Genomic DNA, 14,366 nt, shown 5'->3' with positions numbered 1-14,366 from the left:
TTATGTCTTGATATCAAGAAACCCTTTAACCACAAAGAAGATGCTAAGGAAGTAGCTACAAAAACAGGCTTTCCACAACTAACATAAATTTGTCTTTTGGAGGGCCCATGAAGAAAAATAAAGCTATTGTTAAATATAGTCACTTTGGCATTAATTGATAATGTATCATTTCTAGAGAAAATTGTTAAAAAGAGTATTGACCATTGAGTAAATAATCGGTGGAAGTTATTCCCATGTATGGATTCACTTTCAAATAAGTGTATATTCAAGTTTAAAACTAAGTTGGAACGCTGAATGGTGAGGTGAAACCATTTGTATAAATCCCAATGAGGTAACTAGATTTTCTATGAAAATTTCTTGGATTTCAGTAGATGCTATTGAATTATTCTTATATAAGGCAAGTGGTGTGGAACGCTGAGTCATTCCTAAGCCATTTATTTGTGATCACTAATAATTTAGTTTGATGGAAACCTATAATTTTTAATGGGAATAAGCTTGATGAGTTTGTATAAGCTTATATCTGATCTTACTGTACTGATCATCACTACAGCTTAGTCACACTGCATCCATTTTTTCCTCAGCTCTCCAACAAATATTTTTTTCTGTCTGTCTATTATTTTGAATACCCTTCACAACAGACACATCTGCTGCACAGTCGGTTCCTTGGACTGAAGTCCCAGAGAGTGATTCGATATGCCTGATGAATTATTGTAAGCACCCATTAGGATAATAAATTCCATCTCTTTTAATTTTTATTCAACTAATGTAAACCTTCTGTCACAATGTGGGAGGTCAATTTAAAGTACCATACATTCACAATTTTGTTAATTAACCCACATCTGCTTGTAGAGTATTGCTAACATGATGATTAACACACCATATCAAGATGGTCTATATAGGTAGGCACCAGTAACATAATGCGGGCTGGTATCATTTCCAGAGCAATCTATAATATATTTAACTGTAAATTGATTACGGGATATATCTTTACTTGGTATTTAATATTTTCTAAAGTCTAAATGTAAAAGTATATTTCAATTGGGATTTTCTTATCTGGGTTAACTGTGTGCACAACAATAATAGAATGGGTTAAAATAAGGAATATTATTAATTTTAGGACTCCAAAAGCAAAGAAATGTTTTAGCCTATTTTGTCATTTGATTCACCTTTATACAAATCCGAAAAAAAAACATTCAATTAGAGAGAAGCTCTATACCAATTCCAAAACATAACTAGGAGTATATGTTTCTCCAGTATTTCACCTAAGTTCATATACAATTTCAGCTTAATCGGTTCAGCAGGTTTTACATGGTGGAATGACAAATGTCTAAACATTCATATTTACAATGTTAATTCCCTTTTATTATTATCAGGAATAATATATCATATTGAAAATAATTTTTTAACACAATCCTTGGTGTTGAACATTAATTCTAATATTTCCTTATTTAATAAATAAGAATATTTTTCAGGTTCAAATATCTTCCTAAGGAAACATTCACAGAGAATCCAATATTACAAATAATTCCAACTGTAAAATATGTTTTCTTTACTTATCACTACAACACCATTTAGAAGACAGGGGATCAGTAATTAGGAAATAACACAACAGGATAACACAAATATTTTTATTTGTGCAACAACAATCCTATCGCAGTGTGAAATATATAATGCACACAAATAACATGTTGATACAATAAACAGTCAAGAATAAACAACTGCCACCGTGTTGTTGTACAAATAACTAAAAACTTCACAGATCCACGTAAATATGTCTTTTACATAATACAATAGAAAATTAATGTACGAAACACTTATAAACTAAAAGTTTAATATAAAATACATATATAAATACAAGTAAATATAATTGAATTATCTTAAAATTTGAGATATTTGGATAAACAAGAGATAAGAATTACACAAGGCAATACAATCAAATACATTCATAAAATAGAACAGTAAAAATACTTATATTACAACAATCATTGTAAAATATCTTAAATATAAATTAGTAAAAAAATAATGAAGTACTTCAGTTTGCGACAACAAGGGCGGCTGGCTCGTTATTTAATCCATTTACTAAGTCTATTTCTTTGGTAAGAATAAATCATTGAGAATGACTTCACTCAGATGTACTGAAGAACTTCATCGGTAAAAATATACAATAAATAACACAGATAACAGTACTAGTATCACAGATTGGTTCGTACCCACTAGTTCAAAATCGAAAACGACTATGTCAAGTCTGGTGCGTCATGTAAGTATAAAGAAACAGTCTTGGGAGGCAACATCTCTGTACATCGTGTCACAATCATGACTGAACAGATGGCACATCGTAAGTGTCCAGTTTTGGTTTCTGCTTTGAACAACACTAGACATCAGATTGATAATTTGTTTCATATTTAATAAAGAGTAGAGATATAAAAAAAACCTAAAAGTGCCTGTACAAAAATTATGTAAACATATAAAAAAACTCCAAGTAAACTTTTCAATAATGGGTTCTACAATATGTACACATTGACAAACAACATTAACTGTACAAGACACATAGGTTTTAAGGTAAACCTGGAAATCTTCATAAAATCCATAATTCAATAAATAATTCAAAACTCAATTTCATTTCGATTTCTAAAAAAGTTACATATACTCTGATGGATGAACAGAAAATATTATTGAGGACTGGAGAGAATTGTTTCTATTTAGCATATATCAACAATAACAAATAACATAAACTTATTATTTGTTATTACATTATTTTACAGAAAATATGTATAAATTTGAACTGAGTGGGGTTCACTTAGGAGAATACTGTTATAACCTAGGACATCTCACTTACTATTAACAGATTTTAAAAACAAAAAAATTCCATATTATAGAATAATTTAAGGAACTATTATGTTACTGTTATAGAATGAAACTATGTATAAAATAGTTTTCTATACTAAACATATTTTTTACAAAGCAAAGCTTAATATTTGTGTTCAGTTCAAAATATGAATGTAAAGAAACATGGTTTTATAGAATAACTTGAGGGAACTAGTATGTCAATGTTCATGGTCTGAAACGTAAATAACACTAGTTTTTTTAATGTTAAAAGTGTTTTTTATGAGTATATTTGTCTGTATAGTTCCAATATAAATTGTAATTAAGTACAAAAATTCGAAGGGACTATTTATAAAAGGACACTGTAAAAAAAGATTTGATACTAAAATTTTTTATTTCACGTTATAGTTCCTTTAAATTATTCTGCAAAAGAAGGTTTTCTCACAACACCGTAATTTGAACTGAACACAAACACAAAGTTTAACTCCAAAGCCTGAGTTCAAATGAAAGTAATAAAAATGCTACTACTTCTTATAATGTTGGTTCAATCAAACTAAAATGAGAACAAAATTGAGGAAATAAAAAAAAAAAAAAACAAAACAAACTACTGTAGTTTTGTGACAATTCAAAATCTAAACATGAAACAGAATGAATAGAACTCATCATGAATCCTTGCAGCTTCCATTTGCTTTTACCTCACATCTTTAATTAGACAAAACAGATGACATGAATGATGGAATGGCAAATGAAATACAAGATGGAATTTACAACTTGGCGGGATGAAGATCCAGGTCACACACCAATGAGAAGTGGTCTGAGGGGTAAGAGAAGGAAGGGATGCGGTCGATTCCGATCTCCTCCCCAGACGGAAACTCTAGGAGGTTGGTTGTTGTGAAACGGTCTCGGGAACAGAACACGTAGTCTATCGTGTGGCACACTTCACCCTCCTCCCTGCGTCAGAATACGTTACTTTAGTGAACTTTCAGGCACACAAGATAAGTTCAGGTTGATCAATATAATGAAGTAACTAAGCTTTAACATGCAAGAGATTGCACTTTCTGGATGCAAGATATTGTACAAATTCAATTTGCTCATGATTACTTTTTCAGTATTTTTGATTTTCCTTCAATGGGAAATCTGCTCAAAAATATCCTGTAATTAGTTTGCATAACTGTCTCTCAGAATGTAGAATTTTAAATAATCTGCATGTAAAACTCTGTCTATAAGAAACATATCATAAGTACTGTGCAGTCTGGTGTAAAATTACACCAGAGAGATTACATATGATCAAATCACTGCATGCATTTTTAAGCATATAATAAAACATATGTTTGAACTTTAATACAAAATGTGTCTGATAAAAGAATAATATGCAAATTGAACTAGAATTTATTATACATGAATGATTGTATTCATGATCTTAATTTTTGGTCTCAGGGAATATTGCTGAACTGGACTCAGGGGACAAAAAGAGTTTAATTACTTTAAAAATAAAGTAAGCAAAATACATACTAACAAACAAGGTTATACAAAGAAATATATTAAAACAGATAAGACAAGCCTCCAAGTTGTTTATATTATTAATAAAAAATACAACTAAATCCTAAAAATGTATCAATATCCTATTGCCTGTTAAATAAGAAATCTACTAAAAACAATTGCTTATCATATTCTAAAAATTGTCATGGTGAGTATAATCATACTATTGTTAATTAGATTAATAAGTTTAAAAGTACAGTGTGTGAAAAAAATGTACCAAAACTTCAAAAAATAGTTTCTTACATTTTATTAGGCAAAAAAAGGTTTTTTACCATGACGTAGCTTCTTTGACTAAGATCTGTTCTCAACCTAATATGTTGTGAAAAATAACATGAACTAAAAAGCATATTTACATTTCCTAAGTTTGCAAGAGCTATGTGGTCCTGTTTTGGGATACTTTCATGTTGGGTTCCAGCTATATATAAACATTTGACATGCCATATTAAGGAGGCACTTAATATGCCATATTTAAATAACTTTAGTTAATATCAACAGATTTCTATGGAACTCATATTAACATGATTGTTTATGATCAAAAGGGAAATTCTGACTAAATAATTGAATGTAGGAGTGTACATTTCCTATGGTAGATACTAAACTTCATTCAAGAACACAATTATTGCTGCTAAACTGATTATTATTGATTTAAAGAAGTTCATCCCAGTGTCCAGGTTGATTGGAAATGACAAATTTTAATTTGTATTGATTTTATTGGAATATTTACAGTTAAAAATGTATGCAATTTATAACTTGAATTAATGCTATAGATATTAAACATATATATTCTTGTGGTATGACATTAAAATATAAATTAAATGCAAACTATACCATACCGTACATCTTTGGGTTGTTCTATATTGCCTAGCTAGTTTTATGGCCTAAGACTGACAAGTGATTTTACCTTCACCCACCGAGGAGAGTTAACTTCTGGCTGGTTTATACCTACCAGTAAAACCTTCACTGGAGACCACAACAATCAATGTGTCATTTACATCTTAGAACTTGATGGATGTAAAGGAGTGGCACATTACTAACTGCAAATGCCATAGGTAATGGAGTAAAGCAATAACTTCTAGTCTACTGCCAACTACTTCTTCTAAAGTGGCACATATAAAATAATGCCCACTATTCCTCCTCTACAATGGGATCTCTACTGGAGGCATCCACCAACCCCCCCCCCTACCCACATGCACCTATCCTGAATATTCTGTCAATCTGGAAGCTGTGTAAGTACATACAAGGGCTTCTTGTCCATAGAGAAAAATTGGTGAAGGGCAAAGACACAGATTATGTAAGATACAGTTTCTGTCCTTGGTTATATAAATGCACATACCAGAAAAAACACGTTTTTCAATGTATAGTTTGAGATGGCAAAAATGAAACAACCTTCATTTTTAGTCTTTACAAACAACGTTAAACCTTGAACACCTTTATAAGGCTTTATTCTTTGTTACAGAAATATGAAAGATTTATCATTTTAATGATACAATTAATATGTGTCCAAACAATTTTTATGTTTAAATATTTAAGCGGTGAAGTACAAAAACATTTAAGATTTTATTTTTCAATAACTAATAACAATATTGAAAAAACTAAAAAGCTTTTGGATGGGCAATTCTATTTCTAAAATGAGACTTCCATGATGTATGACTAAAATCTAAGGTGTAAAAGTGTTTGAGCTCTGACATTGTTCTTATAGGGCTAAAATTAAGATGGCTGCGAGTACAGACCCCTTGTCTAGTACCTGTACATAGTGACAGTGGTACTCTTGGATAGTTCTGAACCTAACAAGATATTTGACTACAACTTTACCCAATAACTACCTGATCTTCCAGGTGGTGTAGGGAGGTTCTGCCCCTTGGCCATAGGCACTGGTGAGACGCAAGAGGTCATGAGAGAGAACGGTGGAGTAGATGGGTTCTATTGGCTCAGCATTAAAGTCTCCGGAGAGGATGACTGGTCGGTTGCCAGCGTGCTGGGCAACAAATTCTAGCAGATCTTTGCCTTGCTCGTTGCGCAGTGCCGATAATAGAGCACCGTTACGAGCTTTTAGATGTGTTGTGGCCACGCAGATCTCTTCATCTGTTTCCTTGTCCCGGAGAATCATCAGAATTGCTACCTGTAGAGTGGATAATTACTTTAGAATCTTGTAGTCAAAAATTATGAATTGATCTGAGCTAATTCTCCAACATATATGCCACTAAATCATATTTACTAAAATGTTTGATATTCTTTGAAACAGAAGCAGCTGTTCAAAATCTTTCAATTGGTTAAATCTATATTAATTGCTATTTTAGAGATAGGAAGCCATAAATCCCACAGCATGAAGCCAACAACGTTTTGCTAGTTTAAAATTTAGTTTTGTATTTTTTGAGAACTATTATAAAGTAGTAAATATTTAACATCTTTACAATATTCTAAGTTTTCGCTCTTATCTAGATGACTGGAAAAGAATTTGCATAATAAAAGAAAGTTATAATGTTTTCCAAAACTCCCTTTTATTAACTGGGTTTTGCCAGATCTGATCTACAATATCACGTTCACACCATACGTGCTCACACAAACATATATTTATAAACGATATGAACTTTATAGTCTAAAACAAACCACATTTTATTAATAACCTTGCACATTGAAGTGTTAACAGTTTCAGACGGGCTTTATTATGCCACAGCAAACTGCAATGCTTCAGAGAGCATGAGTTACCTAAACTAAAGCTGTATATTCTCTAAATCGTTAATGATTTATTATAAATCACCTGGTTGCTCTGGACCCTCCAGACCTCCAGAACTCTGGTCTCAGTGCGAACCAGCTGGTATCGTTCGGTCTGGTAGAAGATAGCACAGCCGTCCGGTCCATTGTTGCCCTTGATGTACATACAGGGTGAATCCGGCTTGGGGAAGAACATGCCACGGAACCCCTGAGTACCCAAAACCTTCTGAAGGTACTTGAAATGATCCACTTCCTGCAAATTTTAAATAATGAAAATTAAAGAATTACAAAATGGATGTAGATTTCAACTTTATGTAAATATTTAAATCGACTGATGAGGCAATTAATTTGTAAATGAAGAATAGATCCTAATGTAATATTTCAAGTGACTTGTATGTGTATACAGTTCATCCTCAGTTCTTGTACAGGCAATTCAAGTTGTAATAGAAAAAAAATTAATTTTAATCTGCTAACATCAAAACATGTATGATATTTATCAAGTAATACTATTCCATAAGCCCTCACTAAAGTTCCTGGGTAACATGAAAAAGGATTATCATTGTGAAAGATGCTTATAAACACTATCAGCCTTAATGTTAGAAATGTTAATTAAACATATCTGAATATTAAGATATCTGTTAATATCCCACACCAAATAAACACAAAATTTGGTATGGGAAGCACTTTTTATTTTGTAATCACTTTTAGAAGCATTACCACTCTTGCTGGCAAGGTCCAACAACAAAGATAATCCAATGATGTACAATAGTAGTCTTACTTTTGCTACTGACAAGAATGTATATGCTTTTAACTTCATAAAGAAGATATTTCTGATGAACTTTCATAAACCTGTATATTAAAAGGAAACACTGGGATATATAATTCTGTATGGAAGCAAAATATATTTAACCCTTCTGATAACATCCAATCCACTTCCACCAAAGCTAGTGTGGCTGATAACTGATTTTTTTCTTAGGTAAAATTTCGAAATAAAATTATATGAAATGGTTATGAGTTAATACAATGCACATTGGCTCTCAGCTCCTGGAGTAATGTTTCTGTGAGGTGGTCTACACAATGCGGATGGACGACACAATATTAAATATGGCCCATTCAATGAGCAATGACTTTTTTTATTTCCATGTACAAGTACACGGTTTAATATTGCATGCATTGATAGCTAAATAACACTTTTTCAAGAAAGATATAAAGATATAAAACTGGAATAATCTCTTTAGTAGGCTACCTGTAGACAGATGATGTCAGGGCTGTATCTGACAATCTCGTCAGCTATCAGATTCCTTCGGCGGCTCCACTCCAGGGCAGCTTCGGGACAGGAGACGAAGTTGTCATTGTTCTGTCCCAGAGCTGAAACAGCCATAGAGTTTTACTAGCTGAACAACGACAAATGATAAGATCCTTTGTCTAGGGAAGTCAAAACAACACATTCGTCATCAATTACAACACAAATTTTTACTGCTTTAATGCAGCAATTATTTTCTTAAAATCCAGTTTTGAAATATATTTCTTATTGGACCAGAAATGTAGCTATGTAATCTCAAATCAAGCTACAATATCCCAAACTGGAACTGGAGTATTATGAGGGGACCACAAGGAAGTATCACAAATTGGCCAATACCGTATTATACTTGTTCCAAAGGTATCCCAGATTGTATCCAACATGTCCGAGATTGAACAACTAACCCAAAAATATTATGAGAAGTATGTGTATGTTGTTTTACAACAATTGTATAACTTGTACTGAAAAATTGGCACAATTTTATTAGCGATATTTTGAAACATTTAAACAGTGTTGCAGGTTTTCAAAATTAAATTTATTAATACACATAAGGATATATTGGCATATGTAATCTCTTAAAACAATTTTCATGATAAATCTGAAAAGAGTGAAGAATCTATATGTATCGAGGATCAGTGTAAAGGGTGAAAGACAGGTTGCTAGCTAAGATAGATTTGAAGTTTAGCTCCATTCACCTTTCCTATTAGTGCAGCGTCTGGAATCTGATGAGACAATGCACCTGGAAGTGTCTGGAATTGTGCACCTCATGAGACAATGAGAATGTCTTCACCTACATTACACTATATTTTGTAGTCTAGTTGTGTCTGATATCAAAACGATGTAAGAAGTTCATTTTAACCTTCTTCATCACCGGTTAAAAAAAAATTTCTTCAGACGAACATGATTCCAAATTCCAGACGCTAAGTCTGTGACACTGCACTAAAAGAAAGGATGAACTGGAGCTAAACTCAACATTCACAATGAATCAACCCTTGTTTTTTTTTTTTGCCAATCAAAGTTCATTAATATGCTGTTATTGGAATTATTGCAATTCAATAAGTAAGTACTAAAGTACAAGCGGTTATTATCAATAGAATAAAAAGGAGTGGTTTGCACAGCTTTTGAAAAGTACTAAGTGAACTATAATAATTCTAAAAGAGGTACAATTAAGGTGAATAATGTTATATTTCTGATACAGAAAAATAAAAAATATACAGTGTTAATTCAAATAGCAACTGCTTTTTGGGTATTGAAATATTTACTTAAATATGACAATACTGATAACATTTTTTGTTTTTATGAAAAGATATTAATATATATTAACCTATAACTGTGCATAATAACAGTGCAAAACTACTAATGAATTAATTCAGCAGAATAAAAAATAAATTTACCATTATAATCAAGATAATAAATAGTACCTTGTGACAGAAGATTCCACTGCAGGATCCTCAGTGTGGAAGGCTTGGATTCACTGCAATCTGTAAATCAATTAGGTCTATTTAAATTCTAACTCTATAAAATTATTATAAATATTTAAAGTGATTATTAATTTAGATATATAATAATATGTTTCAATTACAAAACAAACAATGTCTTGGTTTATCTTAGCCATCACTAATAATAATCACAAGGAACCAAAATGACAATAATTAGCAGATTTTTGCCTCCAAATACATCTCTATAAATTATATGTAATATTAATATTTGCATACTTTCACAGTAATTTTTATTCACTCAGTATTATACACGGGAAATTTCGATAGTTCCGATTGACTGGTCTCTGGTCTCATAATCGAGGGAATCACAAATCTCTTATAATTTGTGTGCCGGAATCATACATATATTATATAATTAGTTAGTATAACAAAGAACACTTAAGTTTCTTAAAGTTCCAAAGTTAAAAACAGATTTAATTATCAAAACTGATGAGTTATTTTACAGTTTAGAATTTAGAATTATGCCAATAGCTGATAGGCTCGGAAGATGGAGTGTCGAATGGACGGTACCTGTTTGCAGATGGCGGAAGTGACGAGATATCAGCGACGGCGGGGACATCTGCTGGCGACAATGCGTCAGCAGCTGGTCCTGCGACATCCTGGCAGGAAGCGTCACATCGTCATCTTGCGTATCCTCGTTCAGGATCTTGGGCGCCGAGTTAAAACTGCCCATCCTGGAACAGCGTAGACGATCATCAATAAAGGCTTCCAGGGGTTCTTGGAATCTAACGCGTTGCTAAACACTCAATAAATCATTTCTCTATTTCCAATTTCACATCAGGTTACTACTCGACCAGGAAAATTTGGGTGATCCTTACATAATGATTTCTGCGGCATGCTTTACTAGATTTTTTCAAGCATGAGGTACTGTAAACTATACAGTAATTAAAATCGTTTATACATTTACACTTTTTAAACTAAACAATGATAAAAATATAAAAAACATCTGTTATTACAGTTTCAGATGCGTTTAACTCATAACATAAATTGATTACTTCATACGAGATTGTTTAGGAAGACTCAGAGTGAGCCATTTTGAAACATCTACATAGATTGTATGTACATAATAACAACTATTTGGAAATGTACAGTTTACAATTTACAACAAAAAGTTAAACTACTTTTTATTAACTTAAGTTTTTACACAACTCTTCTAAAACGAACACTCTGAAACAAAATTTTAACAAAAATATTGTTTGCACTCTTTATCCATACACGTTTTGATTATAACGGGAAAAATAAAAATATCGAGACTAGCCCAGAGAGAACTTGTACAACTGTATTCATGCTGACATAAGGGGCATGCATATATTAGTTAGTGTGGAGCTAAAGAAATACACTCTTCTAATTCTTACCTAATTTTAAAATCAATTATATCCAGTTCTAAATGTTTGTTTTTTGGTTGTTAATAATAAAGTTTGCTACTAGTTTATCCAGCTTAGAATATAAACTAACAATATATGCAAAATACACTGGTGGTTCCGTATTGTAGCATACATTGTTCAATACAAACATTGGTCTGAATATAAAAGAGGAATTTTTGTCTTGTCAAAAACACTTGCAAGACTAAATGCATTTTTCTGTTTAAAGGGAAGACAAAAATTTATTGTCAATTGAAGTAGAAAATGCAATATATTATCTACCTATGAAAGAGTTCTACAACATCCCATTAAGGTGGAGCAACCGATTTTGGGTCCGTAAAATATGTATTATGTTAAATTTATAGCCCTCTAAAAAACTTTCCTAAATATATAAAAATAAGACAATTTCTTTTGGTCACTGTACGTAAACTTACAGGTATTTAAAGTAGGAGGTTTTGAAAATGTTGTTTTCAGGCCCAAATAAAAACGGCAGAAGATGAAAGTGTAAAAGTTTTATAGTAAGCACACAAGTTATATCTTCAGTGAGAGACATTTTTTTATTTATAAAAAAATGTAATTCCGACATGGAAAAAATGATATGAAGTCATACATAAGAACTGTACCTCCATGAAGCCATATATAATAATTGATGTAAATTATATTAACAAACGTATTTATAATAGAATATGTTTATAGTTTGGTTTCCGTTTGTGATTACATTATTGGCGCATTCTATTTTTTTTTCATTTGATATGTTTTTCAACAGTACAAAATTATTTGCAGATACATATTTACATCTCCTCTTCCATTGACATTCCGGATACGCCGCTGGGTTATAGAGCTCCGGGCCAAACCAGGTGATCTCTGAAAGTTGGCGACCACGCCAATGTACACAATTTCTCCGTTGTTTACCCGCTCGCAGAATATTGGCTGTAGAGATGAGGTTGTATTTAGCACAGGCGGACTAGATAAAACCTGACATGCTGTTATGTTTGGTCCGTGGTCAAGGATGTTGTGTTATTCAACGTGTTATATTAGACACCGTTTGCTGTTATCTAATAGATATAATCTAAACATGAACAACTGGCAGCAGTGGGACTTTGGGCTCTACAACTGATGCTAATTAGTGGTTAGAACAATTATCACAACCTTATCACCTTTGCGCTGATAGCTGTACTGCATGTTTTCCGATTTCCTTATTTCTTTTGTTGAAGAAAACCCATTATAAAACTAGTTCTTGTATTAATATTACAACATTCGTTCAAATAATTCATTTAATATATTTATGAAACGGCCTTAACTTATTTTTTTAGAATGAAACTCTGGTATCAGAATGAAAATAAAAATAATTACATTTTCATTAGTGTTTAGTGATTTTCAACTTCAAAACTGCCGTATAATAAAAAATGCATTCTTTTCTTCGAACAATAAAAATTATCAAAAGTTACTGTCACGTATTGTACGGTGTAACACATGACATAGACTAACTAATTTTACATGGTAACGTTGGGCAGGTCTTTGAATGAGCGAAGGTCGGTATAATAGCAATGGCAATGCATTACGGGCTAGGCTACATATTTACATAACTGTGTAGGTAGCCTTGCAAATCTAATATAAGTACACTAGACAGCTCGAGTAATATGCCAGAATATTTCAATAACATGAATTATTTCTTAATACATTATTTGTAATGCGAAATGTAAATCAACTCTGCAGATTGACCTACATTATAAAGGTTTTGTCCGAATTAAATACTGAGCGCGTTTGGAAAGAATGTCTGTGCAAGTCTCTATTTGAAAATGTTGTTTTAATAGACTATAATAGGTATAATGAAAACGTTAATGACCAGAGTGTGAAATATGAATTGAAAAGACGATTTATAGAGAACGTTTTGTAAAATAAAACCATTTTGAAAAGGACAAACGGAAACGCATGGTTCCAGCTAGAAAATGATAGTAAAACTCAATTTAAAATAATTATAAGAAAGTTTCAGGATGCAAAATCGGTTACAAGTTTGCGGGTAAAGAAGAATATACTTTTTCAACAAGACTACTTACTTGAGCTGTGATTCATTGAATCTGTGTATCAAGTTAAATATGACGTAATTTACTAGGAGTTTGGGACGAAGTTTCCTAGGGGAAAATGCACTAAAAAAATGACAAATGTCATAAGAATTAATAATTTTTGTGTTCTACAGCTTCAAGCATTTTAATACCAAGGGTTTAATTAGTTAAATAAAAAAATTATCGCTTGGTAATAAAATAGTTCTACAACTCACATTTTTCAAACGGAGACATTATTAAGGTAAACCGGATATGGGTGCAAGGTTATGTCTGCCGGAAGTAACATGTTGGCGGGCTGCCCGCTAACCTCGCACTCTCACACTCGCACTCACGCACAGGAAAGTAACACTGTTTACACACAGTGACAGTACCGCACTGATCGGGTTGGGGTCGGGTGACTTGGGCCACTGTTCGTGTGGGCGGGACAGTTGTGCCAATGTTACAGTACGGAAAGTCTCGACTTCTCGGCAGTTTACATCATTGCCAACTTCCTCATCCATACCGTGTTTGCAATCAATGCTAGTTCTACTTCTTTTAATAAATACAATAAAAATTCATTGCATTTGTAAAAATTTTGGTTTATACAATGTATAAGTTACTTATATATTAGTGTAGGCTACTAAGTATGACACCGTTATAAAACATATGATTGATCAGAACTGTATACAATGTTAACCAGTTAAAACATTAGTAAATTTGTAAAAACTTTATTTTAGTTGTCAATTATGCGTGATTTCTAATAATCAATAGTTTATATTTGAAGCACTTGAAGTTCACACACCGAATTACAATTTACTATTTATTAGTTATACTAATTAAGTACGTGTTCTGTACAATAAAAAAGCCACCATTTTAATTATGGTACTTAATTCACTAAACGTTATTACTGTTTCTTTAGAAACAATACGTATGTTCATGAGTAAAAAATTCTCAAAATTAATTCACACAATAATCTTCAAATTATATAGATGTAAACATATTTATCCTTTATAGCAGAATAATAACGTGACATCATATTTGTTTCAAGTTGTAATGGGCTGGTAAGAAAGCGAACACTGTTCATCATATT

The 14,366-nt window shown here is 32.0% G+C and overlaps 1 protein-coding gene across 3 annotated transcripts in view; it reads right to left on the bottom strand.

Annotated features, from left to right (window-relative positions):
- Positions 1 to 1,614: 1,614 nt before the first annotated feature.
- The window catches only part of LOC124370385 (nocturnin), a 33,620-nt gene continuing 20,868 nt past the window's right edge, over positions 1,615 to 14,366 (bottom strand). For 2 of the 3 annotated variants that reach the window (XM_046828672.1, XM_046828677.1), the window contains exons 2-7: positions 10,384 to 10,547; positions 9,796 to 9,855; positions 8,321 to 8,442; positions 7,121 to 7,327; positions 6,186 to 6,481; positions 1,615 to 3,774 (exon numbers count right to left, since the gene is read on the bottom strand). In XM_046828672.1, coding sequence (XP_046684628.1) covers positions 3,588 to 3,774; positions 6,186 to 6,481; positions 7,121 to 7,327; positions 8,321 to 8,442; positions 9,796 to 9,855; positions 10,384 to 10,547 — 1,036 coding nt within the window. In that variant the 3' untranslated portion in view covers positions 1,615 to 3,587. Of the gene's footprint in view, positions 3,775 to 6,185; positions 6,482 to 7,120; positions 7,328 to 8,320; positions 8,443 to 9,795; positions 9,856 to 10,383; positions 10,548 to 13,512; positions 13,652 to 14,366 lie in introns of those variants that run through there. The other variant, XM_046828683.1, reaches the window with a different exon arrangement.

The sequence above is a fragment of the Homalodisca vitripennis genome, chromosome 1, assembly GCF_021130785.1.
Source record: "Homalodisca vitripennis isolate AUS2020 chromosome 1, UT_GWSS_2.1, whole genome shotgun sequence".
Classification (NCBI taxonomy): domain Eukaryota; kingdom Metazoa; phylum Arthropoda; class Insecta; order Hemiptera; family Cicadellidae; genus Homalodisca; species Homalodisca vitripennis.
This window is presented reverse-complemented; position numbering and strand designations above follow the sequence as displayed.